The following is a 26,426-nucleotide window of genomic DNA, read 5'->3' as shown; positions in this document are numbered from 1 at the left end:
GGTAGTTAGAGACACAAATATGGAGTTCAGAAAAAAAGGTGTGGGCTGAAATGTAAAAGGCAGGAATCCTCGACTCAGAGGTGGCCTTTAAGTCTGGAGACTAAGTAGGATCTGGGAGACAAAAAGTAGAGAGGCCCCTAGCCAGTGTGAGATCAGTAAGGAAAGGAACAGGGGGAGAAGCAGCCCAGCTGCCAGGGAGGAGGCCAGGGGTCAGGGAGGCCAGGTGAGGAGAGTGTAGCGAAGGTGGGAGGGAGCCAAAGGTGCTGAGAAGGGCAAGGTGGTCACCAGTGACCTTGAGGGGAACAGAGGAGGGAGAAGATGACATCCTGAGGGGATCAGATCTAAGAAAGAACTAGAGGTAGCAAGTTTGTTCACTATTTCCAGGAGTTTGAATGCTAAAAGGCACAAGGAAATAGGGAGTAGTTAGTTGGCCAGGGAGTAGAGTGGGAAGTCAGGGTTTTTTGTACGGGGAATGAACCCAGGGGTGCTTAACCACTGAGCCATATCCCCAGCCATTTTTATTTTTTACTTTGAGACAGGGTCTTGCTAAGTTGCTTAGGTCCTCACCGAGTTGCTGAGGCTGGCTTTGAACTCGCCATCCTCCTGCTTCAGCCTCCTGAGCCTCTAGGATACCGGTGTGCACCACCATGCCCAGCAAGAGGTTGTGTCTCAATGGAGAAATAACAGTGATTTCTATGCTGATGGGAGTTTTGCTGGAGGAGTGCCCCTAGGCAGGAGGGGCTGGGTGGCCTGCACTGGGGCAGGGGCTGGCTTTCTGGGCAGGTGGACTGTTCTGCTACACTCACAGGTGAAGTGCAGAGACGTGGGTGCAGGCATTGGTGACTGGGCAAGTTTTTTCCTAAGAGCTTCCTGATTTTTCCCCAGTGAAGCAGAGAGCTGAGGGAGGTGCCAGGTGTTAGAGAGAAGGAAGGAAAAGAGAATGAGCAGCTTCACCTGGCAGAATCAAGGGTTTGTGGTGGTACATTTCAAGTTCAACCAGGTGACAAGGCTGTGTCTTCAACTATCTCTGTGTGTCTACAGGTGCATCTAAGTGTATATAAATGTGTGCCTGTGTGACTATAGATGGTGTGAGTGAGGCTCTGTATTCCTGGTCTCCACCTGTCAGCAATGTGTCTCCTTTGGGTGCTGTGATGTGGAACTGTCCAATGTCAGCCCTGGCCCCTCATCCTGCGCAGATTCCTGTCACCTCCATGCCCACCTGTGCCAAATTGTGACCTTGGCCTTCAAATCAGTCCCTGTGTTCAGGGCAGAAGAGCTTGTTGGGGAGGTGTTTGGAGAGTTGCAAGGTTGGGTCCCTGCTCCCAGAATCCTCAAGACCCAAGACTTGAGGAGAAATTAGGAGTCTGATTTGGGCACACTGACAACAGGCTCCACTCTATGAAGTGAAACACCACCAGTCATAAAAGGGCAAAAAGGGGGGGGGGGCTAGTCATGTGTTTGCCTCACATGCAGAAGACCCTGGGTTCAATCCCCAACACCACGAATAAATAAATAAATAAATAAATAAATAAAAAGGCAAAAAGAATATTAACCTGGAGCCCCAGAGCAGCAATGGTCCCTAGGTCTTCAGGTTGGAGGGGTGGGCTCAGACCCCATGCATCACACCCGTCTCCAGAAAGCAGGGCCAGTCCCCCAGGCAGAGCTGGCCTATCCTCAGGAAGAGGCTGTGGGGACACAGTGGCCCCAGGGTCGATGGGCTTGGAGTTAATCATTCACTAGGGGTACACCTGGGTCCCATTGGCTGCCTGGGGACACAGCCCTTTGGGATGAAGCCCAAAGGAGCCGGAAGCAGCTTCTTAGCTCATGTGTGCCCTACAGACTCAGGGGAAATGGGGCTAATGCAGCCAGAAACTTCTGAGTTGTTTAGAGTTGGGTGCTTCAACAGGAAGCCCCCAATCTAAGAAGGCAGACAGCAACCCTGACCCCAGGGAGCTCAATCTATGACAAAGAAGACAGAGGGACACAGGAGGAAGAATTCTGAAGGGAGAGGGGTGTTCTGATTAACAGCTTAGATGGAGAACATGGAAGGGGAAGCATATTTGAGATTGGGGTCTCTGAGGGTGAGGAGGAAAATTATTATGCCCCCAGGGGCTAGGCCCACCTGCTCTGAGAAGCTCTGGGAATGTATGTGGGAGGGGTGTGGGGGTGGTGGTGGCAGAAAGATGGAAGAGAAAGAAAGATGTGAAGGTGGTCCCCAGGGGATAAGTGCAGATCCTCCGAACCACAGCTTTACTCCTTAACTAGAAACCCAGATTTCTGAGTAGGAAAATGGAAAAGTTGATGATGAGGTCAGAAAGTCAGGTTCACCCCCACACACTTAGTCTCCTGTCTGGGACAGTGTGTGTGGTTGTGTTAGTGGGGGGAGTTTCCAGGAAGAGGGTCAGTATCCTCACACTGCATCCTTTGAATTTCATTTATTTTTACTTATTTATTTTTTACGGGGATAGCAGGGTGCTGGGGATGGAACCAGGGTTTTGCACATGCGCAGCACACACTTTACTACTACTGATCTACATCCCAAGCCCTGCATCCTCCGGAACACTCAGGAGGGAAGCAGCCCCGGTCACTGTTCCCAATTTAGGTGGTGCCCCAAGAGTCCTGAGTCCCAGCCTAGAGAGCACAAAACCACCCTAAGGAAGACAAGAGCAGAGATGGGAACTTAACATATCTAGAGTCTAGCCAGGATGCTGACAAGCTGGGTGACCTTGACCAAGTAACTAGGCCTCTACAAAACACAGTCTCATTCCTCCTCTGTAACAGAAGACTAGACTGGATGGCATCCACCCAGGTGTAGGACATGAACAACTTAAAGGGCAGGGAGGTGTGTTCAGGCAGCACATGAACCCAGTTAAGTAACACAGAACCATATCCCCTGACAGTGTTCAAGTCTTTCAAGTTCATTCAAATCCTGCTTAAAAGCCTGGATCTGAATAGAAAAACTTTGCTTCAAAGACAACCCTGCTTGTGAGCAGAGTGACCGTAGTTCTCACTTATTTCTGTGCCTCAATTTCTTCATCTGTAAAGTGAGGATAATAACCATATATGTCCTGAAGTCATTGTGAGGATTAAATGAGTTACAATTTGGGAAGTGCCCGTTGCTGTGTGTGAAGTCCTCACATGGTGCCAGGTATGGTTAATACCTGCACTTGCTAACCTTCCATGTTCCAAGACAGTAGGCTACACTATCCAGTTGGAATTTAATGACCTTATTTTAGTCTCACTTTGCTTTATTTATTTGTTTGCTTGTTTGTTTATTTATTGGTAATGGGGATTGAATCCAGTGGTGCTTAACTACAGAACCACACCCCCAGTCCTTTTTTGTTTTTGTTGTTGCTTTGTTGTTGTTGTTTAAAACAAGCTCTTGTTAAATTGTTGGGGGCCTCCCTAAATTGCTGAGACTAACTTCAAATTTACAATCCTCCTGCATCAACCAGCAGAATATCTGGGATTCCAGGTGTGCATCACCGCGATATGACTTTATTCTTAAGGCTTCCTTCTGTATCTGGAAAGGAATATTGGCCTTCTAGTTACAGTTCTATTATGAACAGATTTTAAATTTAAATGGTTTAAGGAAAAGGCTTACATATTAGGAAGGGGTGCTCTGGGGATGGGGCAGTTTCCTCAGGGTGATTCCTAGTGGCTGGAGGTCACAAACCCTAGTAACCCCACGTGAGCTCAGACCACAGGAGATTGCATTCACACCCTGGTGCGAGGCTGACTCCACCTCCTTCGACTCTTCCCGACCCCTCCTTCCAGTCCCTTCTGCGCTAATGACCACCTGCTCTCCTTTCTCGCTTTAGTTAGAGTCCCCTTTAACCATTGAGGACCCCGCTGACTCCTACAGTCACCCTTGGGTCCGCAAGCCCTTCCTGGAACCGAACTTGGCCGCACATTAAAGAGCTCCACCGCCTTTTATCAGGGCCTCGTGTACCTCGCCAGCGAGCACGGTCCCCTCTAGGGGCGGGAGATGCTGGCGGCTCCGCCCCCTGACCCATGAACTGACCTTCCTCAAGCTCTGGCCCGGGTCCGGATCCGCCCCGGCCAGGTCCAGCCCCGCCCAACGACAAGAGCTCCCCTTCCCCACGGTGCCGAGTGCTACCGTCAGATCGCCACCGGTGGGGGACGAGCGGGGTTGGTTCTCGTCATGGCGACAGCGCGGGTGGCAGCTACCCTGCGGACCGCTGCTACCGGCGGGAAGTTGCACGGCCCACGGGGCACTGGGGGCGCACGGAGACTGAGTGGTAGCGCACGGCGGCGGGCCGCTGGGGGTGCCAGCCCGGGACGCCGGCTCAGCACCGCGCGGGCACGTGCCCAGTCCCAGCCGGAGGAGGCCGAGGGCGCTGAGGACCGCATCCAGTCGCCCACCACAACCGAGCCGTTGTGGACGCCGCCTCCGGCTCCGCCCGAAAACCCCGCGCCCCCGGCTGGCCGTTCTCTGGTGCAGCGGGACATCCAGGCCTTCCTGAACCAGTGTGGGGCTAGCCCCGGGGAGGCGCGCCACTGGCTCACCCAGTTCCAGAGCTGTCACTACTCCGCAGACAAGCCCTTCGCCGTCATTGAGGTGAGCGGAGCCTTGTCACCGAGAAGGGATAGGGGTGGTGTAGCGACTGTCAGGCACAGCAGGACAAGCTGTGGACTGGACAGCGGAACTGAGAAAGGGCACGGCGAGTGCTGACGGGTGCTGGGAATGGGCGAGGTCTCGCGCTGCTCCAGAAGCTTCCCTTGCAACCTGAGGTCGAAACCTGGGGAACCTAACCCTCAGATGTGATGCCTGAAGAAGGTCCCCCACCATGGACGCAGTTAGGGGTTCAGAGGGCGGAGTTGCTTGCATCACCCCTCCCCCCAAGGTGTCCCAGAGTCCAAGGTTACTGGGAGGAGCGGTGGGAGGAACTGCAGTGTGAGATAAGGGAGCAGCAAGACCCAACGGGCAAAGGGCGGAGCAGGTGGGCTCCAGTTACCAGAAGTGGGGCCTGTCAACTCCTGAGCAGGTGGTCATGAGAGGACCTAAGGTCCTCGCTGTAAAGATCAGGCGGCTCAGGGCCAATGTGGCTCGCATTGACGCCTATTCGTGCCTCGTGCCCGCAGGTGGATGAGGAGGTGCTCAAGTGCCCGCGGGGTGTATCCAGCCTGGCCTTCGCCCTGGCCTTTCTGCAGCGTATGGACATGAAGCCACTGGTGGTTCTGGGGCTGCCGGCCCCCACAGCGCCCTCGGGCTGTCTTTCATTCTGGGAGGCCAAAGCACAGCTTGCCCAGAGCTGCAAGGTGCTGGTGGATGAGCTAAGGCACAACGCAGCCACTGCAGTGCCTTTTTTTGGCGGCGGGTCAGTGCTGAGTGCTGCAGAGCCAGCCCCCCATGCCAGGTTAGTGCCGGCCCTGCCCTCCTGGGCGTCGTCAGAGCAGGCTACTTGGCCCACCCTGCCCCAGTCCGATGGTGCTGGAGGGGCCCTCTCGAGCACCACGTCTGGCCTACAGCTATGGTGGCATCGTCTCGGTGGAGACGGACCTGCTGCAGTGGTGCCTGGAGTCCAGCAGTATCCCCATCCTGTGCCCCATTGGGGAGACGGCTGCACGCCGCTCAGTGCTTCTTGATTCTCTGGAGGTGACCGCGGCGCTGGCCAAGGCGCTGCAGCCCACCAAAATCATCTTCCTCAATAACTCAGGCGGCCTGCGCAACAGCAGTCATAAGGTGCGCTCCTCCTTTTGCACGCCCACCCCACCCCATGACTCTAGGACAAGCTGAGCCCCCTCCCTTATGGCCCCTGCTCGCCTCCTGGACCGGCCACAGTCACTTTCAAGCACGGTAGATAGAAAAGCATAATTATAAAAAAACGAGTTTGGCCTCCTGCGTCCAGATCTGAGCATTCCCTGGCGGAATTCGCCAGGGGAAGTAAGTTAATAAAGGGGTCAGAGAAAAGAGGTCCTGGGGGAAATGACGCAATCTGGGGGTTAAGGAAGACATCTGTGGTCGGCTAAGGGAGCATGGCTCATCCCCTTGCTGGGGACTCAGGTCCTGAGTAATGTGAACCTGCCTGCGGACCTGGACCTGGTGACCAACGCGGAGTGGGTGAGCACCAAAGAACGGCAACAGATACGGCTCATTCTGGACGTGCTCAGCCGCCTGCCCCACCACTCCTCGGCTGTCATCACCGCCGCCAGCACGCTGCTCACGGAGCTCTTCAGCAACAAGGGTGAGGGTCCCCGGTGGGCGGGCAGGTGAGCAGGCGGGTCTGGGGCCGGAGGTTGAGCATCGGTCTGGGCTGGCTGTAGGTGTGCAGGAGTGCGGCCTCTCCAGCAGCCTGGAAGTCCTAGCGGAGGCCACACCAATGGGTTCCTGCTCCTGCTGAAACCAGTGGAGGTGTGGGAGGCGAAGATGTACCAGGCTGGAACGGAATTTGGGTAGAACTAGGGAGATGGGCGGGACTTAAGATGTGAGAAATCGGATAGGCGGGATTTTGAGGGGGCGTGACCGAGGAGGAATAGCCGAGTATAGGAGAGGTGGGCTGGACTTGGGCAGGTAGGTGGGACTGGGGCCGGGATAGGACAAAATTTAGGAAGAGAAGGACTAAAGGTAATTGGAGGGACTACGAGTGATGTGCGAAACTTGGGATACAAACTGGAAAGAGGGTCTCCTTGAGTGAAAAACAGACAAATCGGCAAACCATAGAAATCATTTGACTCTGGAGGTGTCCCGAAGACAGTAATTTTGCCACCAGTCCCCTTTCTGCCTGGAGCCCCAAGCAGGCCGCATACACCGAGAAGTGGGCCTGGCCCTGGGTCAACCTAACCCCTTCCTTCATCTCACCCTAGGCTCAGGGACCCTGTTCAAGAATGCCGAGAGGATGCTGCGAGTTTGCAACCTGGACAGCCTAGACCAGGGGCGCCTGGTGAACTTGGTCAACGCCAGCTTTGGCAAGAAGCTCCGGGACGACTACTTGGACTCTCTGCGTCCACGGCTGCACTCCATTTATGTCTCTGAGGGGTGAGCCTGCGGGCCTCAGAGGGCAAGGGACCAGGGTCTTTGATGGGCAACTTCAGATCAATGAGAGGTCCCAGCCTGGCTCTCCCATCCCCTGCTCCAGGTACAACGCTGCGGCCATTCTGACCCTAGAGCCCGTACTTGGGGGCACCCCGTACCTGGACAAATTTGTAGTGAGCTCCAGCCGCCAAGGCCAAGGTTCTGGCCAGATGCTGTGGGAATGCCTGCGGCGGGACCTGCAGATGCTGTTCTGGCGCTCCAGGGTCACCAACCCCATCAATCCCTGGTAGGCCCTCTCTCCCCCTCTCCTCTGCCGCTTCCGCCAGCCATGACTGGGTTTCACCATCAAGATGCTGACCTCCCCAGGGCTGGAGATTTAGCTCAGTCGGTAGAGTGCCTGCTGCAGATGCACAAGGCCCTGGGTTCCCCAGCACCATAAGAAAAAGATACTAAGCTTTCCTTCTTTTACTAGCTTCCCTTCCACAGAGAATGGCCTGGCCTGGGGTTCCCTAGTGACATTCCTCAGGCCCACATCTCTGCTTCCCTTGAAGCAAGTGATACCTCCTAACCCCCATGCAGCAGCCTGTCTCTCCCAAGAAATCCTGACCCTTCTAGAGGCTCCTTTCAGACCCCATTGCCAAACTCCTTACTCCAGGTCCACAGTACCTTCAATGAAAAACCCCTCCTCTCTTTCCTTCATAACTATGCCCCTATCCTCCCTACCCTATTCTGTGGACACTAAGAAGTGACCAAGGGGCTGGAGATATAGCTCAGTTGGTAGAGACAAAGAAGTTGGATATGCTGGCATATGCCAGTCTCATCTACTTGGGAGGCTGAAGCAAGAGGATCATAAGTTTGAGGCCAGCCTGGGCAACTTAGCAAGACCCTGTCTCAAATAAATAAGTAAATAAAGTCACCAAGAACCAACCATCAAGGCAGTGGGGAGAAGGGATGTTCGTATTCTGACCTTCCTAGCTGTGTGACCCTAGCAAGTTAGCTCACTTCTTTGAGTCTTAGTTGCTTTTCTGTGAAAAGACAGTACAGCCTGAAAAGTCAAGCTCAGCTGCTACTGAGGGGAGAATGAAGTAACACAATGGGTCCCAGCTGGGCATTCGGCATATAATATACAACTAATAGACTCCTGAAAACAGACTCAGTGAGTGAGCATGAGCCTTGACTTAAAAGCTGCTCCCTTTTCCTTCCCCCCACCCAGGTATTTCAAGCACAGTGATGGTAGCTTCTCCAACAAGCAGTGGATCTTCTTCTGGTTTGGCCTAGCAGATATCCGGGACTCCTATGAACTGGTCAACCATGCCAAGGGGCTGCCAGACTCCTTCTGCAAGCCAGATTCTGACCCAGGCAGCTGACCCTTACCACAGGTCCTGTAGGCCCTGGGATAGCCAGGGTAAACAGAAAGCCATGCCTGCTGAGGGTGACCCCAGGCAGCCACAGGCTGGTTGGGGCTTGTTGGCTGAGTAATTTGCAGAGGAAGAAGCAGCCCCAGCTCTGCGCAGAGGGAACACCAAAATGGGACAAGTACAAGGAGGGGGGGGCCAGCCTAAGGTTTTGAAAACACAACCAGGTGGCTTTCAATTTTCAGCCTGGGGACTGGGACATGGGTGGCTTGGAGGGCCCTACTTGGGGCTAACCTTAACGATAGGCCAGTTTCTAGGCCTCTGTGCCATTTTGAGGCTCCCTTGCCCAAAATCTCTGTCTCATACACACAGACACCACCTGATATTCTATCACTCACTCTAATTCCTTTGGGTCTTGCAATTTTTCAGAAGGCCTTGATTAAAATGCAAATACTTCTGTGAGTCAGTTCACACTTGAAAGGAAATTAGCAGTGACCCTCTGGAATCAAGAACTTGAGAACCAGGGGACTTATAGAGTAAAGGAGACAATGAGATGGAGGGCACCAAGGATGAATGCTGCCATCATCTCCTCACCTGATGCCAGCTTTCCCCTAGGTTAGAAGACATTTCAGGCCAAGAGCAGCCCCAGCCTCCATCCCCTGTGGGAGCCCCACCCCCACTCCCAGCTCCCTTTCCAGGCTGGGCCTAGTGCAAGACCAAACATCAATGGCTCATCTTTTATCTAGAGCCCAGAGAAGCTACAGGGTGGGTTTGGCTTGAAAGTCTACACTTGGATATGTCCCCCAGCCCCAATGGAGCTTGTGACATCTCTGCAAGACCAGCATACCTCAGGGGGGCAGGAATCCAAAGCCCAGACATTTCATTCACCATTTTTTGAAACACATGTCAGGTGCCCTACTAGATACTAGGATTATTTTCTGTCCAAAAGTGCACAGAAAAATAGGGAGATGGTCAATTAAAAGCCCCTCTTGGTGACAAAACCCAGGCCCTCAGAGAAACCTGTCTTCCCTCAAGAAACATGTCTCAAGACATACTGGACTTGGGTACTAGACACCTAACCTAGAATCCTGCTTTGTAGCTGGACTTGCTCCGCAGCTTGGGATAAGCTGCTTACCTTCTCTGAGCCCCCATTTCCTCATGTGAAAATGTAAAATACTTGTTGAAGTGGACACAACCTTAGTTCACTCCCTCTAATTGCCCTTGCTAAAGTTTTCTTCAAAAGAGCTGGCCCCAAGTGGGGAAGGAAAGACAAGCTACAAGAGTGAAAGAAATCAAAAGTATAAACAACAGTAAAGATTTTGAGGTTTTGCTGTTTTATGGAGCTGGAGACTAAACTCAGGGACTTGCACATGCTAGGGAAGTGTTCTACCACTGAGCTATACCCCAGCTCAGATTTTGAAATTCTTGAAGACAGTCAAAGGACTATAGAACTTTCAGAACAGGGGAAACCATGGGAGGATCAAAGTTGGGCTTAACCAGATATGATGTTTCAAGAAACTTACAATCCATCCCAGCCAATGGCAAACAGCCCTGTGAGGAAAACAGAAAAGTGAAGCCAAATGTCTATATAAAGTGTTTATTTTTGGAGGACTGTGTGGTCTGGTGTTTGGGAGGGCACTCTACTCCCACCAGGCCAACCATACAGCTGGAAACAGACAGCAGGGATGGGAAGCTGGCTGCTGCCTGCTCCACCCCTACACATCCCAGAGGTTCTAAGGTACATGACAAAGAGCTGGTACTGTTTCTGCCCCCAGTACGCCCTAAGAACTGTGTGACTTCTGTACTGCCAACTCTTCTGCTCCTCCAGGGCCTGAGCCATATGTGTCAACACAGTCTGAAAAGCACCACAGAGCTTAGCTGCATCTGCCAGGTTTAAAAGGAAAAATTTTCCCATTCATGTACTTCCCTATCTCCATCTTCCTTCCTCTGTCACTCACTCTCAGCAGCTGCACCCTGCCTCACTCCCTTCTCAAAAATTCTCCCCTTCCTGGGGACCCGGGAAGCAGCTGGCCTCAGCTCTCCTCTCAACAAACAGGAAAAAAACACAAAAAAAACCCCGTGAGGCATTAAGTTCAGGGACCCCACCTTCCCAAGGACAAGCCAGGAACCGAAAAAGAGACCTGTCTCTTAACTATGCAAAAAAAAAAAAAAAAAATGGGGGGGAGCCAAAGAATCAAACAGACCAAGAAGCATAAATAAACAGCAACAGGGTCAGCGAAGCAGTAGCTCCCTGTGCCCATCTCAGCCGCTTGCTGTCAAACTCAGCCATCAGTGGCCAGAATGACAGCAGCCCCAAAGATGCCCACACTCTCGCCGAGCAGTTTCATCTGGTTCCAGAACTCTACACGTCGCATGTTGTGCCAGTAGGCAATGTTGCCATCAATGAGCAGCATGACTGGGGGCAGCAGGACAGCCAGGATCTGAGCAGCCAGAGTCACGTAGTAACCTGACAAGAAGGCCAGGGCCAGGATGCCGTACAGTACGAAGAACAGCTGGATCATCAGCTCCCCTCCTGGGAGATGGTTCAGATATGCCAGTCGGTCTTCCTTGCTGTGCTGCAGTGAGTAGGCCTGGAGACACACCATCCTCTAAGACTCTCCAACAGGCTGGAATGCCCATCTGGGGAAGGCCACCCATGGGATGGCACCTGCAAATCAGCTCTGCAAAATGGGCCACTAAGTCCTCTCTCAGAATGGGGACTCTTTGAAAGTAGGACCTGTTTCCTTCTCTGACTACAGGGCCGCAGCAGGTTAAGCTGTATTTCCTCTTCCCCAAGGGCTTTTTTTTTTTTTTTTTTCCGGTGCTGGGAATGGAATATGCTAGGCAAATAGTCTGCCACTGAGCTACACCCCTAGCCCTTTTAAATTTTCTGAGACAGTGCCTCTCTAAGTTGCTAAGGCTGGCCTTAAACTTGTGACTCTGCTGTCTTAGTCTCCTGAGAAACTGTGACTACAAGTGTGCAGCACTGTGCCTGGCCCCCTGGGGCTTCTGAAGGAAGGAAGTATATATCCACAGTCACACTAGGGGGTCCCACCCCTGAATATACCATGGAATCCCATATAGAGTCCTGCACAAGGGTTTGATACCTGGCAACTAAGATGAGGCCAAGTACCTGGGGCCTGTTCATGTACTCTTCCACACTGGCCTCCCCTAGCACCAAGGAGAATCATGACTGACTACCCAAGGTACTCCCCATCAGCTCTAGGTGGCAGAGTCCTAGCTACAATCCCATCAAACCTCTCCTCTGTCCACTTTCTCAGTCCTCTAGAGGCTGAACCCATAAGAGAAAACCACCCTATCTTGTTCTCTTTCAGGGTTGGAACTGAATGGTCAATCCAACTTCTCTACCTGGTGGGTTTAATGTTGAAGAAGGGCTCTCAGCTAGTTCTAAGGTGCCTAGAGGGCTGGTGAGGCCCAGAAGCTGTCCAGGGCAACCACTGCCAGCCACGCCATCAGCAAGCCCTTGTTCTGACTATCTTCCTGGGTTCTGTCAGGCCTGGGCTCACATTTCATTCCCAGTCAGGCACCTCCAAACATTAGAAACCCAACCTACCACGCAGATGAGATAGATGCCCAGGAACACCTGGCCGGTAGACTGAAGAGAGCGGCTGCGGGGTTTCCGACGGTATAGCTCCCCAGCACCACTGGCTAGCACCAGAAAGCCACCGATAATGGCAACTGTACGTGAGTACATACGAACCTAAAGCCAGGGCAAGGAGACTCCAGTCAGGAACTGCAGCCACCACATTTTTCCTGGCTGCCCAGAGTATAGAACTGCCCATCTCTACACATATGATTCCAACTGATAATCCCTCTTATTTCTAAGAGTGGTTGGCAGATACAGCAGAGATACATATTTCTTTTTTACAGAAGTGGAAACTGAGGCCCAAAGGGGTTCAGAAAATTGTCCACAGTCCTACTGAAAGTAAGTGACAGAACTCAGACACCACACATTGCCCCTTTCCCCATCCCGTAGGTCTGGAGACTCAGCCGGTGTTCTTTCCTCTATACAGTATATAGAACAGAGTCAGAAAAAGGAAGAGAGAGAGGGAAGAAGGACTGAACTCACCCTCCTGTAACTGTAAATATATCTGCCTCCCTTATTGGACTAACAGTCCCTTCTGCGAAATCAGTCCTTTTCCAACCTTACCTTTAAGCCTGTAGTGCTCAACATAGGTTTTGACATTTACAGGTTTAAATGCTGCACTAAGATTAATTACATTTCATAAAATTAGATTGTTGAACCAGATACTCACCAAGGTCCTTGTTGATGTATAAATCTGGGATTACTAAACTAATAGTTTAAAGGATTCTTAGAATACGTCACCTGAGTTCTGATCCTATCAAAGAATGATGTAATATGATATCAGTAAGAAGTCTTTCCCATCTCTGGACCTCAGTTTCCACACACTGAAGGGAAGGTTTGTGTGCTCGCTTAAGGATCTTCCATTTCTGCCCTTTAACACAAGTCTAAGGACTCCGTCCTCCTAGGATTCACATCTGACTAGCACACCATGCAAGCCCACTAAGTGCCCTGGGAATTGGTCTGAAGCTCCCCCTTCTGGGGCCAATACGCTCACCTTCAGCCAGTCCCCGTAGTGGACGTAGCCTCCGATGTAGGCGGCGTAGGTGCTAATAGCCAGCTGGAGTGCTGCCCCCAGCGCGAACCAGCGCCGCTTCACTCCGAAGGACATGAAGCTAGCACACAGCACCGCTGCCCCCATGTCGAAGTACAGGTAGGGCACGGGGATGTCGGGCTTCCTGCGAGCCGAGAAGCAATGAGGACAGAATAAAACCGGGAAGAGCCTTGAGACCCCGTGAGTTCCCCCCAAGCTGCACTGCTCCCTCAACTGAAGACCCCTCTCGTGGCTAGAACCACCGCATCAGATCTGGCCAGATGCCCAGACCATAGCACCCCTCCCAAGTTCAAGGCACCAATTCCTCCCAGTCCAAGAGTCCCAACTTCTGGGCCACAACTTCTTTCCCACATCACTGCAACCCAGTTCTCAGGACAGGCCGTATCGCCCCCCCACCGCGTTCGGCGGCGGCGTGGGCGCGCTCACCGGCGCGCCTCGGCCCTTTCAGCGTACAGCATGAGCTGACTAAAGCAGCCCCAAAAGGGGCAGCGTGTAAGCAGCACCGAACCCAACTGCATGATCAGCTGCAGCATCCATCGTCTCGAACCTATCTTCGATGCCATCTTGGGAAAGGGCAGTCCGCGGCAGCCTCACCCGGGTCTGGGAGGCGGGCTCCGGGATGGGCCACGCAACTTCCGGTCCCTTGCTTATTGCTTCCGACAGAAAACGACCCTCTCGCTTTCAGTTCCGAAAGGAAGGAGGCGTTCTCTTAACGGAGTTCAGGCTTCTACTCTGCGGGTGTAGACTTCCAGGGCCCCACTTTGTACCTACAAAACTGAATACTAGACCTCAGGAAGGAACGATGGGGTCAGAACCTTGTAAGTCCTGTATTGTAGCTTAGTGTATGGAAGCAAACTAATCTTTGCAGGCAGAACTTTAACTCTGTGATGTTGGACACATTGCCTAAACTGAGACTTAACCGTGGAATGGGGATAATGATCACAGAGTTTTTCGGAAATTTGTGACAGTTAGTCCTAGAACATAGTAGGAATTCAATAAAAGGCATACACACAGAGATCCCAGAAGAAATCCCTCAGCTCCCTTTTAAAGTAAGGAGTACTCCTGGCTCCTGTCTGTCTCCTGAGAGAACAGGGAAATCTAATGTGGCCATTTTGGAACACCTCAAATCACTCCATTTTTCCAGTTCCAATGCTCACACTCTAGCCCAAACTATCATTTTTATCAGTTTAACTGCAGCAACCTTCTAAATGGCTTTCCCCGCTTCCCCTTTGGCCTCCTCCAGTTTGTTCTCAATTCCTCTATTATATATGCTAACATCAGCTACCCTTCCTTTGAATCACAGCACAAAGGCAATCACATTTGTGACTCTTATTTATGACTATCTTCCCTCACTAAATTGTGAATTTCATGAGGATAAAGACAGTATTTGGGGGGGGGTGTACTGCGGATTGAACTCTGGGGATCTCAGCCATTGAGCCACATTCCCAGCCCTATTTTTGTATTTTATTTAGAGAAAGGGTCTCATTGAGTTGCTTAGTGCCTCGCTTTTGGTGAGGCTGGCTTTGAACTTGCAATCCTCCTTCCTCAGCCTTCTGAGCCACTGGGATTACAGGTAGGGGCCACCACACTCCCGGCCTCTATTTACTATTTATAGCCTCAGTATACAAAATATATTAATGAAATATGTACTATATATTAACAAAAAGTGTTGTCAGTGTATGTAGTTCATAATGCTCAATAAATATTTATTAGAGGCAAAAGTTCTGGACATTTTAGGGTTACCACCACAAAGCTGCCCCCCATCTTCCTGAACATACCTGTACCCTTTAACACTGAATTCACCCCACAATACTGAAGACCCTGCAAGCACCCCTAGTGGGTTATTTGATTCAGATCTACTTCCAATTCCCTGGGAGGGGCTCATGTCCAAACAGCGTTTCTAACCAATTAAAAAAAAAATGAAGTAGCCAATGACAGCTTATTGTGATTTGGATCTTTAATGCCCCCTCCCAGAAAAAGCTCCTGTTTTGAAAGCATGGTCCTCAATACAGCAATATTCAGAGGTGGGCATTTAGAAAATGATTAGATTGTGAGGGTTGTAACCTTATTGGTGGATTAATCATTTGATGAATTAATAATTTGCCTACTGGGTGGTACCTAGGCAAGTGGGCCATGATTGGAGGAGGTAGATTACTGGGGAAGTGGCCTTGGACTGTATCTGTCCATGGTCCCTTCCTTTCTCTCTCTTTGCTTCCTAGCTGCCATGAGCTGAGCAGATTTCCTCCATCTCACCATTCTGCCATGATGTTCTTCCTCTACTGGGTCCAGAGTAATGGAGTCAGCCAACCATAGACTGAACCTTTGAAACCATGGGCCCAAAATAAAATTTTCCTCTTCCAAGTTGCCCTTGTCAGGTATTTTGGTCACAGCAACAAAAAAACTAAAATACAGCTCAACAACAACAACAAATTCTTTTACACATTTCATTTTTAAAAGTCACTAGGTTAAGGCTGGTGTTGTGGCTCAGTGGCAGAGTCTTGCCTCGCACATGTGAGGCACTGGGTTCAATCCTCAGCATCATATAAAAATAAATAAATATAATAAAGCTATTGTGTCCATCTACAACTAAAAAATATTTTTAAAAAAGTCATTAGGCTAAAATCTGGGTATATCAGAAGGAACATGAGTTAATATATCCATGCAAATAACTAGGGAATGGGATTATGTAATTGTGTAAATCTATTTTGTGGGAATGGGGAGATGTCTAGGCAGAAGAAATGAGGAAAAGTCCACATTCAAAGTCATTTTTCACTAGGCATGGTGGCCCATGCCTGTAACCTCAGCTACTTGGGAGACTGAGGCAGGAAAATTGAGAGTTGAGGCCAGACTGGACAACTTAGTTGAACCCTATCTCAAAATATCTTTAAGGTGGGACTGGGGAACATTGTTTGGTGGTAGAGCACTTGCCTAGCATTCACAAGACCCTAGGTTCAATCCCCAGTACCCTCTCCACCCTCTAAAGAAAGTCATTTTGCCTACCTCTGCCCATCAATGACAACCAGACAAACTTAAGTTTTCTTCACCCTAACACAGGCACATAGTACAGAATCACTTTCCAATTGGTTTTATTTTTCCAGTCTCTTTACCCATTCCTGATTCAAGCCCTAAGGTGTTGAGGAGGACCAGAACAGGAATTACAAATATCCATAAAATCATCCTAGAAGCCCAGCTGGGCGGTCCCCACAGGCTGTCCCCCACCATAACATTAGCAGTGTTTAAATTAAGTGCCCATCAGCAGAAGTTATTGATATGTGCAAAGAGGGGAAAGATAAGGATTAAGAAAGCTTTCCTTGGTGCCCACTCCATGCCAGTCTCTCTGGTTTAGGTTCTTCTTTCACTACCCTCTCCCAAAGAATTGAGAAGGAAAGGACTATAGCCAGATCCTAGTTTCTAGAGTTGAGACAGATGCCGCCACTGTGCTAGGTCAGAGGAGGGGATGGGTAGGCTATTTAGACCCTGAGAAATCAACATAGTCCTTTTGCCCCTGCCCATACTTCAATTCTGTCTGGGTAGTCAATTGAACTTTTCAGAAACTTTCCAACCTCCCTTCTCTAGCTACCTTGACCTCCTTCTGTAGCCCTCCTCACTTCTCCAGAGGGCTCCCCAGCTATCTGGACCCTCTAGGGCCCTGCCTGCACTTACACTCATCCATAACCACAGCCATGGTAACCAGCATGGTATCTCTGATGCCTAGCACAATGGCCATCTCAGCCAAGCAGAACTGGGCCTCTACACTGCCCAGCACATGTCAAAATGCCCAGGTTGGCCACATGCCAACTTCCCAAAGGCCCACTGCGGGTCATAGTAGCACTTCCAGGGACTGTTGGACAACAGCAGCCATGTGCCTGCTGTCTGATTGTCAACCACTACCTTGAACTCTAGGTTTGCAGTAAGTTGTCCACAAGAGAGAAAAGGCCTAGTACCCACAAGGCTGCAAGGGCTTCGGCCTGTAGCTTGCTGATGTCGTTCCCAGCCAGAGAGAGAACTGGCATGACGGTCAAGGCAGCACTCTCAACATGCTGCAAATAGTTTCCAGTCATTGGAGCTAGTATAGGCTGAAGAGGTACCCAAGGCCACTTGTACCAGCTGGTTGTGGCTCTTCTAGGCTCTCCAGGTTCCAAAGCTGTAGGGGTCCAAGGTGGTAAGCAGGTTGTAAGGTCCTGGTGGAGTAGAGCCCGGGGCAGCTGAGAAGTCCAGAGGCAGGTTGGGCCAGCTAGTTGCAGTTAAGATCCAGCTGTTTCAGGAAACTCAGGCCCCCCAAGTCCTACCAGCCAAATCTCGAAGAACATTGTGAGAAAACGACAGAATCCACAGTACCCAGGGACCCTGGAAGGAGCCGTATAAGGAGTGGCTGAGATTATTTTGGCTCAGTTCCAGGGGCCAGACACTGTAGGAAGTCTGGAAGGGAAACCAATCAAGTGGAGGCCCAAGAGTCCACCACAAGGCAGACAGTTGAGCAGGTGCACTGTGCTGGGCACACTGTTGCTAGATTCCAGAAAAAGTCCAATACACAATTATGGCTACAGCCATTGTGAGCAAGGAGTGGCCCATGAGGGGATGGGCTAAGAATGGCATAAGGCACACAAGGATGCTGATGCTGTAACCCCAGCAACTCAGGAGGTTGAAGCCAGCCTGAACAACTTAGTGAGACCCTGTCTCAAAAGGAAAATGGCTGAGGATGTAGCTCAGTGGTAAAGCATGCCTGGGATCAATCACCAGTACAAAAAAAAAAATAAAAGATGCTGACAACATTTCACAATTATGTCTCAACTCATCCACCTAGAGTCGTGGAAGTTCAGTGATATTAGAAATATATAAGCAGAGACCATTCAGGGTCTCATTGTTTACTGGATCCCTATATCCGCAAGCACAAGAGCCATCTAAGCCTGATACCTGAACATTCTGATTCCCAACCCTAACTACCCCTTACTGTCTTATTCCTACCAGCATGAAAAACAGTCAGGAAAAATGGTTCTTTAATCCTCAGGGCCCCTCCTTAATGTCACCTGTCACCCAACCTCACTTTCTATAAGGCCCCAGGAGAAACTCTTTTCTCCTGCCCCTAAACATTCAGTTAAACAAAGGCAGCCAACGTTTGCAGAATTTCTATTCTGCAAGAGCACAGAGCCTTGCCTCTGGTCTGGTCTGGCCACTAAGGTAAGGGCCTTAAGCCACAAAATTGCAGGTATTCACCTATATTCTTGGCAACACTTGCTGAGTGCAGCCCAAGTCCAGGAGTGGAAGTGGAATGAAAATCTCAGATCTGGTTTCCTGCCTACCTGGCCTTTGCCTAAGCCCCAACCTCAAGGGCAACAGGGGGACCAGCTCTCAGGGAAGCCTTAGCCCTGAAGATCAGGATACAAGACAAGTTGAGAAAATCCTCAAAATCTTGTGACCTTGTACCAGCGTTGCCTTTCAAAGAGCATGTTCCCCCAAAACCCCTTTCCTCACTCCCTTCTGAAGCTTGAAGTCCCTGGGCGTCTTTCCTGGGAGGATGAACGAAAAGGTTGGGAAGGAGTTGGGAATTTTCTTTTTTCTTTCTATGCTGCCTAAGAAAACTGCATCATCCATATTTCATTCAGGCCTTCTCTGAGTACAAAGGGACTTTTTTCCTTTATTATCACTAGGCCAGAGGTCTCACAAGGCCACCCTGGTCTTCATGGAATGCCCAGCATCTCCTAAAACAAAGTATTTGTGCCTAGCTTTAGTAGTCTTCCCCAAGAAGACAAACATGTTGCTTCTTTTCTAGGATCCCTGGTGTGCTCACTAACCCAACCTAGCAAATTTTAGAGAATAATGGACACACGAAAGGGTTAGTTACAATTGCCAAGTATCTCATTAAAGGGCTCATTTAATCCTCACCTGGAAGTAGGGACTCACACTGCACAGATGAGAAGACTGATGCTTGGAAGGCTAGTAAAGTTTCCAAGTCATATTGTTAATTAGTGGCAGAGATGAAACCTGATAGATCTCAATCCTGCCTTGCTACTAACCACACTGTCCCCCAAACACTGGGTCACTGTTTCCCATGTCAATCAAAAACCCCTATAAGAAGTCAAGGTCTAAGCTGGGTGCAGTGGTGCATGCCTGTAATCCCAGTAGCTCGGGAGGCTGAGGCAGGAAGATCACCAGTTCAAAGCCATCCTCAGCAAAAGCGAAACAACTCAGTGAGACCTGTCTATAAATAAAATACAAAATAGGGCTCAAATGTAGCTCTGTGAGTGTCCGTGAGTTCAATCCCCAGCACCACACACACACAAAAAAAAGACAAGGTCTAGCTGGGCAAAACACACACCTGTAATTCCAGCAACTAGGGAGGTTAAGGCAGGAGGATCACAAATCTAAGACCAGCTTCTGCAACTCAGTGACACCATCTCTCAAAAAATATAAAGGTCTGGGCAATGTGGTGCATACCTATAACCTCAGCAGCTCGGGAGGCTGAGACAGGAAGATTTTGAGTTCAAAGCCAGCCTCCAGTAATGGCAAGACCCTAAGCAACTCAGTGAGACCCTGTCTCTAAATAAAATATAAAATAGGGCTGGGGATGTGGCTCAGTGGTCAAGTGCCCTTGATTTCAATGCCTGGCACCCAAAAAACTAAAAAGGACTGGGCTGTAACTCAGTGGTAGAGGGTCCCCACGTTTCACTGCCAGTACTACAAAGAAAAAAAAAAAAAAAAAAAACAAGGTCTACTAGACAGAAACTCAGAGTTGTGAATAATGCAGATAGTCTGCAGAACACAAGAGCAGCTGAGCTATGCCAACCTAAGGCCACTACCATCCTTTGGTTGACCTAAAGCCTCTAAACTGATTCAAGTAATCTGGAAAAACTTGAGGATTTACTGTCAAAAATCTTGTTTTTTTTGTTTGTTTCTTTGTGGTGCTGAGAATCAAACCGAATGTCTCTGGTATACTCATGCAAGCACACTACCACTGTGCTATATCCCCAGCCTCAACCACCAATGGCCTTGAAGAAAACACTATCGAAAGGTTCCAGAGCCTCAAGTACAGCAAAATTACAATCAAGCCAAGCACAGAGGTTCATGTCAGTAACAACAGCTATTCAGGAATTTGCAACAGGAGGATCACACCAGTTTGATGTGAGTTTGGGCAACTTAGCAAAGCCCTGTCTCAAAATAATAAAAAATAAAAAGCGCTGGAGATAGCTCAGTGGTAGAAAAGAAAATATGAGGCCCTGGGTTCTATCCCCAGCACATATATCTGGGGGCTGGGGATACAACTCAGCGGTACAGTGCTCTCCTAGAATGTGAGAGGAGCTGGGTTTCACCCCAACACGTTAATAAATTTAAAAATATATTTGGGGCTGGTAGTGTAGCTCAGTGGTAGAGTGCATGCCTAGCATAGGAGTTCAATCCCCAGTACTGTGAAAAATAAAATAGATTTAATAGGAATAAATGTAAAATTCTGCATTTAGGGATTTAAAAGCTACATTATGCAAACTGAAGGTTTGGCCTAATAGTTACCTCTGTGAGAAAGTCTGGGCAGATTTTGCTGATCATATCAACCTGTGTCAATGAAAAAACGAGTCTGCCAAAAGAAATTACATCTCTATAGTGTCCCAGGCATTTCAGGAAATAGTTCCAATGTCCTCTGTGCTGAGGTCACACTTAAGAATAAAGAAAGGATCCTTCAGGGATCATTTCACTGGAAAAAACAGCTTACAGTAACATTTGTCTATTTAGCAACTCCTCTGCCTCTTACCCTGGGTCTGTCAAGAAAAAGAAAAACCCTAAATATCAAGGACTAGCACTCAAGAGACCCAGGCTCTAACCTCAGTCCTAATGAGCTGCTGCTTAGAGAACAAAAGGGCACAGCCTAGTTATTATTACATGCTGCCTCCTAAAGTTATGAACTCCCATAAACGGAAGTATCCAAATAAGGGAAATCTTATCACGGATGTGTATACAGGGAATCTTTAAATTGGAAGGCTAAACTATAGCGTACATGGAGCTCCATGATCCTACCTCTGCTTCATCCCTGGCACTGGAAGCATCCTGTATTGGCACACTGTCCACACACTGACTGTAGCCATAGATAGGGTAACAGACAGCAGACGCTTTCAGAAAAGGCTTACCTGAACAAAAACTGAATGAGAGTATCCATTTAAAGGAGTGAGGGGTCCCATTACTATAATCACTCCCTTGCAAATGTCCCCAATTCAGCTCCCCCCCCAACCCCGTTGTGCAGATGTGATTTCCCACCCCATCTGTATCCAATATCCACTTCTGTGGCTGCATGAAAGTCACTTCAAATAACTGGCAGAGTCACATATCGATGCCTGGCTATATCCTACAGCCACCACCTCTAAGGACATTCAATAATAATTTTACCACATGGCCTTTGCCTGTTTACTGAGTCACGAAACAGAAACTCCCTTACCCTCATCTCCTTGCCAATCTACAGTCTCACCATGCAAGCTCCCCGCCTGTGGATCAAAAATATTTGGGAAAAAAAATTGTCTATACTGGAAAATAAAAACTTCTTCCCTCGTCATTATGCCCTTAACAGTATAATCACTATGTACTAAGTATTACTGACTGAGTATCCCTTATCCAAAATGCTTGGGACCAGAAGTGTTTCAAATTTTTATCAATTTTAGAATATCTGTGTATACATAATGATATATTAGGGATTAGGGATGGGACCCCAGTCTAGACATTCTTTCATGTTTCATATACAGCTCATACACAAGGCCTAAAGGTAATTTTTTTTTTAAAGAGAGAGGGAGAGGGAGAGGGAGAGGGAGAGGGAGAGAGAGAGAGAGAGAGAGAGAGAGAGAGAGAGAGAATTTTTTAATATTTATTTTTTAGTTATTGGCGGACACAACATCTTTGTTTTTTTGTATGTGATGCTGAGGATCAAACCCGGGCCGCACGCATGCCAGGCGAGCACACTACCGCTTGAGCCACATCCCCAGCCTGCCTAAAGGTAATTTTATACAATATTTTTAGTGCACCTGTGTTTTGACTATAACCTATTCATGAGGTCAGGTATGGAATTTTCCACTGTGGCATCACATCAATGTTTCAGATTTTAGAGCATTTAGAATTTCAGATTTTCAGATTAGGGGTGCTCAACCTATATAAGTAATTTAAAGATGACTTGAAACCTAAGGAGCTGGGTGCTGGGTGTGGTGGTGCACATCTGTAATTCCAGCAGCTCAGGAGGCTGAGGCAGGAGACCTCAAGTTTGAGATCTGCTCATGGCAAAGTAAGACCCTGGCTCCAAATAAAAAGGGCAGGCATGTAGCACCCCTGGCTTGGATCCCCAGTACCACACACACAAAAAAAGCAGCAGGCGGCAGAGGGTGCGTTGACAGGTAGGGATATAGCTCAGTGCACAAGGCCCTGATAATAGAGGGGAAATAATGTGAGAATGTGCACATTTATATGCAAATACTATTTTGTATAATGAACTTGAACATCCAGATTTTGGTAACCTTAGCAGTCCTGACTGTAGTGTCATCTTTTTTTTTTTTTTCCCTAGTTGTGAACGGACACAATACATTTATTCATTTATTTTTTCACATGGTGCTGAGAATTGAACTCAGTGCCTCCCACACACTAGGCTAGTGCTCTACCACTGAGCCACAATCCAGCCCCCTGTCTTGTTGTCTTCTTACCTCTAATAATGGAAGCAGGGCCACCTCCTATCAGAAGCAAAGTCACTAAGTGGTCATGAATTCCATCCCCTTATCTCCTCAGAGATCATTTCAAGATTATTAAATGTCTGGCTTCAGCATACTCTTTTTCTGAGTCCCAGGCTCGTAATCCAGCTGCTCATTTGCCATCTACTCTCAAGGATAGCACAAAGTGACAAACCAGAACTGATTTTTCCTGTTAATTCTATGACTCTTCCACTATTTACAGTCATTCTTAGTTCCTCTGGTCCTCACCAAATGCCCTCACATCCAGTCCATCAGTGAATTCTGGCCCGTGCCAAAATCACTGTTTGGCCACCACCACCTCCTGTGTAGCAGCCTCCTTGCATTACAGCCTCCCTGCTTCTGGAGCTACCATTTAACATCAAATTCCTTGATTGTTGAAAACCTTCTCCCAGCTGCCTCTCATACCAAGAACAGAGTCATCTCTATACAATGACTACCTACAAGGCCCTGTACCATCTGAATCCAGCTCCTACTCCAACACCTTGCCCACTAGGCTTCGGCCACTTGTCTTCTTTCAATTCCTAAACACCCCAAGCTCTCGTCAACCTCAACTTTAGCACTTTTGTTCACTCTACCCAAACACTCCTGTTCAGATTTCAGTTTAAATCTCATCTCAGAGGTCATTCATAAGTATCCTATTTAGAATGGTACATATCCCACCCCCTAGTAAGCGAAACCAACAACTTTAAGAAAGGCCAGAATAAAGGAGAGCAGATTTGACACTATAGACCCATAACAAGTTCTAGTCTACCAGTGCTGGAGTTGGCACCCAAGGGTTAATAGAAGTAAACAAGGGGAAATTAGTTAAGAAGTCACTAGGAATGTGCCTTAGCATTGTTCTACCCTGCCAGTTCAAAAAGGAATTTAGTTCCACTTCAGATTTTTCAATAAAACTAGAAGTTACAGGAAAATGGGAGCGAGCAGGCAAGAAAGGAGCATACTCTTCAATTCTATGTCCTTTCAATCTAGGGGGTCACTGCTGCTATTCTAACCAATCTCTTCTATATTCCATCCTATACTTGGCAAACAAAAGTGAGTATACATGGCACCAGTTTGGAAGGTCAAGTGCATTAGCAGCCCATGAATGGTAAGCTTGGGGGTTTTGTTGTAGTTCTGCCATCACAGGCAGGTGTGGCACTCTGGACAAGTCACTTGGTCTTAGTGAACCTCACTGTCCTTTCTGAAAAAGGAAATTATAATCAGACATTCCTCAAGGACTTCAGGAAAGGGGGAGGGGTGAGATGCATCAGACTGAGGGCAGGGATCTGAGACCCCCACCTGCCTGAATGCTTTATTGTTATTAATCTCATTTCAAATGCCCTCTAAGGTAAGGTTTCGAAAGCAAAGTTGGAACTTCAATTCAATCCCTCATTTAAATTAACATTTGCAGAGCACCTTCTAAGAGTTAGAAGTTTTACTTATTTTTTGCAGTACTGGGAATAGAAGCCAAAACGTCACACATGCTAGCAAGCACTCTACCAATGAGGTACATCCCAGCCCACATTAGGGATTATAACCCTTCACATCAATTCTAGATGGTGGGCATTATTTCCATGTTTAAAGATGGGGAAACTAAGGCTCAGGCAGGTGAAATGACTTATCCAATCACAAAATGAATAGAAGTATATGAACCCAATTATTTGTCTCCAAAGTCCTTGTATTCTTCTGCCTTAACCATCTGCTCTTTCCAGCCATAATAACTCCATCTCTTGAACTGATTAACCTTCCCACACCATTTTAGAAAATATAACTACTAAGTTTTCCTGCCCAAACCACTGGCACCACCAGGGATGGTGGCTCAAACCTGTAGTCCCAGCAGCTCCAGAGGCTGAGGCAGGAGGATCGAGAGTTCAAAGCCAGCCTCAACAAAAGTGAGGCGCTAAGCAACTCAGTGAGACGCTGTCTCTAATTAAAATACAAAATAGGGCTGGGGATGTGATCCAGTGCCCCTGAGTTCAATCCCTGTTTAAAAAAAAAAAAAAACCACTGGCACATACTATCTTTCTCCCATTAAAAGACCTAGAGACTAATCGGAAGGAAATAAAGTCACAGAGCGCCTAACAAGGGCTTCTACCAAGCTTGGGTTTTTCGCTACCTAAATCACTCTGTTTTCTTTAATTGAATCCCTTAGGTTCTAAGATCTGGTAAAGTCTCCTCCCCTGTTTCACCTTCTCCAAAAGTCTAAATTCCCATGCAGACTAAATTGAGACAGTTCTTTTAAATCGATGACAGGTGAATTTGAAATTTACTTCTCAGCTCTTCTATCATCTGTGCATTTAAGAAGCCTGTGAAGAACATATGGACCCATATTTTTTACCCATACCCAATTGCACATAACTCCAAACCTTGGATATCCCCTTTTTAAATGACACACTATACACTGTATTTCTGGGTAAGTTCTGATGCAGAAAGATAAAGAGTAAAAAGCAGGGAATCCAGAGGGAAAGGTTACGCCAAACAGACACCCCTTCCTCTGAGGCCTCTAAAGTACGCACAAACCTGAGACATGAGTGATGGTTAAAAAAATTTGGGTTTTATTGTTTTTGCTAAACAATACTAAAAAAAATTTTTTTTTCATTTTGAAGGCAGGGCTTGAATTATTTAATTTTGATCCATTTATTTAATTAAAAAAAAAAAAGGAAGGGGAAAGAGATCATGGCCAAAAAAATAGTTAACCCCCACCCCACCCCCAAAGCTCTAGCCAGTCACATGAGCATCACCCATATCCCACTCAGTGCCTGATATTCAGGTGGTAGCACTCACCCCTTGAGACCACCCTGAAGGCCCAGGGACGAGTGCCACTTTCAGCTCTCAGCAGGTTAGTCAAACCAGACAAACTGGTGGGCTAAAGTCCAGAAATTCTTTCCAGGTTTTCTGCCCATTGGCTGAGCACATACAAACTATCAATAGCTTGTAAAATTGCAGGGGGTGGAGGCAGGGCAGAAGAGCAGGAGGATGCAAGAGAAGAGAAATTAGAGGTCACCCAAGCTTTTTCCTGGGCTAGAGGTTCTGAATATAGATTTAAAGAGAGGTCAGGGCAGACAGACTCCAGGTTTCTTAGAAAAGAAAATCACCCCTCAAGGAGGAAGAGCCGAGATGTGCCATACAAGCAGTTCTCTGCTTGCAGAGGCACAGGAGGAAGGGCAGCTGACTCTCCCATGTGGAGAATGGTGAGGAGGATCTTCTAGTACCATGAAGTACAACAAAGGCAGAGGGAGAGTCCCGAGGCTGGGGCCAAATGTGAGACTGGTACATACGTAAAGACTGAAAAGCTATCAGGAACCCTTAAAGCCAAAACCCATCTGCATACACTGGCTCTACAAAGTGTTGCAGAAGATTCTTGCTGTAACTAAGTCAAGTTAGTTGTCTTGGCTATTATGGGTGGTGGAAAGGGCAACATATTTTTTTTTTCCAGAGGGATGAGGTGGGAAGAACGGCCATGATCTAGTAAAAAGAGACCTGCAAGAAGCAGAAAATATTTAGAGAACATTTTAATATATATTTTCATATATATATTTAAAGTTAAGAAAAATAAAACTAATTCAAGCCATGCCCTGTGCAAAAAAGAAAAAAAAAAGTTAAAGAAAAAAAAAAAAGAAAAATTTAAAGTGAGACCACTGTCTGCTGCTCAGGTCTCAACTTAAGAATCACAGTCAGCTTGTTACTTTTATTTTGGAAGAAAAGGTGTAAAAGTTTCTTTCGATCATTC

The 26,426-nt window shown here is 48.3% G+C and overlaps 2 protein-coding genes across 4 annotated transcripts; one reads left to right on the top strand and one right to left on the bottom strand.

The window, feature by feature from the left end:
• The first annotated feature begins 4,141 nt into the window (after nucleotides 1-4,141).
• Nags (N-acetylglutamate synthase) lies at nucleotides 4,142-8,540 on the top strand. The gene is made up of 7 exons (XM_076871058.2): nucleotides 4,142-4,582; nucleotides 5,107-5,381; nucleotides 5,494-5,707; nucleotides 6,029-6,209; nucleotides 6,829-7,000; nucleotides 7,101-7,283; nucleotides 8,211-8,540. The coding sequence occupies exons 1-7, from the start codon at nucleotides 4,166-4,168 to the stop codon at nucleotides 8,362-8,364; spliced, it is 1,596 nt and encodes a 531-aa protein (XP_076727173.1). The 5' UTR covers nucleotides 4,142-4,165; the 3' UTR covers nucleotides 8,365-8,540.
• Nucleotides 8,541-9,935: 1,395 nt separating this feature from the next.
• Tmem101 (transmembrane protein 101) lies at nucleotides 9,936-13,622 on the bottom strand. 3 transcript variants are annotated; one of them, XM_076870159.2, is made up of 4 exons: nucleotides 13,437-13,622; nucleotides 12,954-13,134; nucleotides 11,927-12,073; nucleotides 9,936-10,943 (listed from the first exon to the last, which is right to left on the bottom strand). In XM_076870159.2, the coding sequence occupies exons 1-4, from the start codon at nucleotides 13,571-13,573 to the stop codon at nucleotides 10,635-10,637; spliced, it is 774 nt and encodes a 257-aa protein (XP_076726274.1). In that variant the 5' UTR covers nucleotides 13,574-13,622; the 3' UTR covers nucleotides 9,936-10,634. The 3 variants fall into 3 exon arrangements, with proteins under 3 accessions (XP_076726274.1, XP_076726275.1, XP_076726276.1); XM_076870160.2 differs by having other exon boundaries at nucleotides 13,524-13,622; XM_076870161.2 differs by having other exon boundaries at nucleotides 13,558-13,613.
• Nucleotides 13,623-26,426: the final 12,804 nt, after the last annotated feature.

The sequence above is a fragment of the Callospermophilus lateralis genome, chromosome 11, assembly GCF_048772815.1.
Source record: "Callospermophilus lateralis isolate mCalLat2 chromosome 11, mCalLat2.hap1, whole genome shotgun sequence".
Classification (NCBI taxonomy): domain Eukaryota; kingdom Metazoa; phylum Chordata; class Mammalia; order Rodentia; family Sciuridae; genus Callospermophilus; species Callospermophilus lateralis.
Note: the sequence above shows the minus strand (reverse complement) of the source record. Positions and strands in the feature narration are given on the sequence as shown.

Bases quoted from the DNA above. Each gene is read 5' to 3' on its own strand.
- Nags (XM_076871058.2), top strand. From the start codon at position 4,166: ATGGCGACAGCGCGGGTGGCAGCTACCCTGCGGACCGCTGCTACCGGC. The intron at 5,708-6,028 runs GTGCGCTCCTCC...CTGGGGACTCAG, and splicing joins TGCGCAACAGCAGTCATAAG to GTCCTGAGTAATGTGAACCT. The intron at 7,001-7,100 runs GTGAGCCTGCGG...CCCCTGCTCCAG, and splicing joins TCCATTTATGTCTCTGAGGG to GTACAACGCTGCGGCCATTC.
- Tmem101 (XM_076870159.2), bottom strand. From the start codon at position 13,573: ATGGCATCGAAGATAGGTTCGAGACGATGGATGCTGCAGCTGATCATG. The intron at 13,135-13,436 runs GTGAGCGCGCCC...CTCGGCTCGCAG, and splicing joins GAAAGGGCCGAGGCGCGCCG to GAAGCCCGACATCCCCGTGC. The intron at 10,944-11,926 runs GTAGGTTGGGTT...GTGTGTCTCCAG, and splicing joins GCATCTATCTCATCTGCGTG to GCCTACTCACTGCAGCACAG.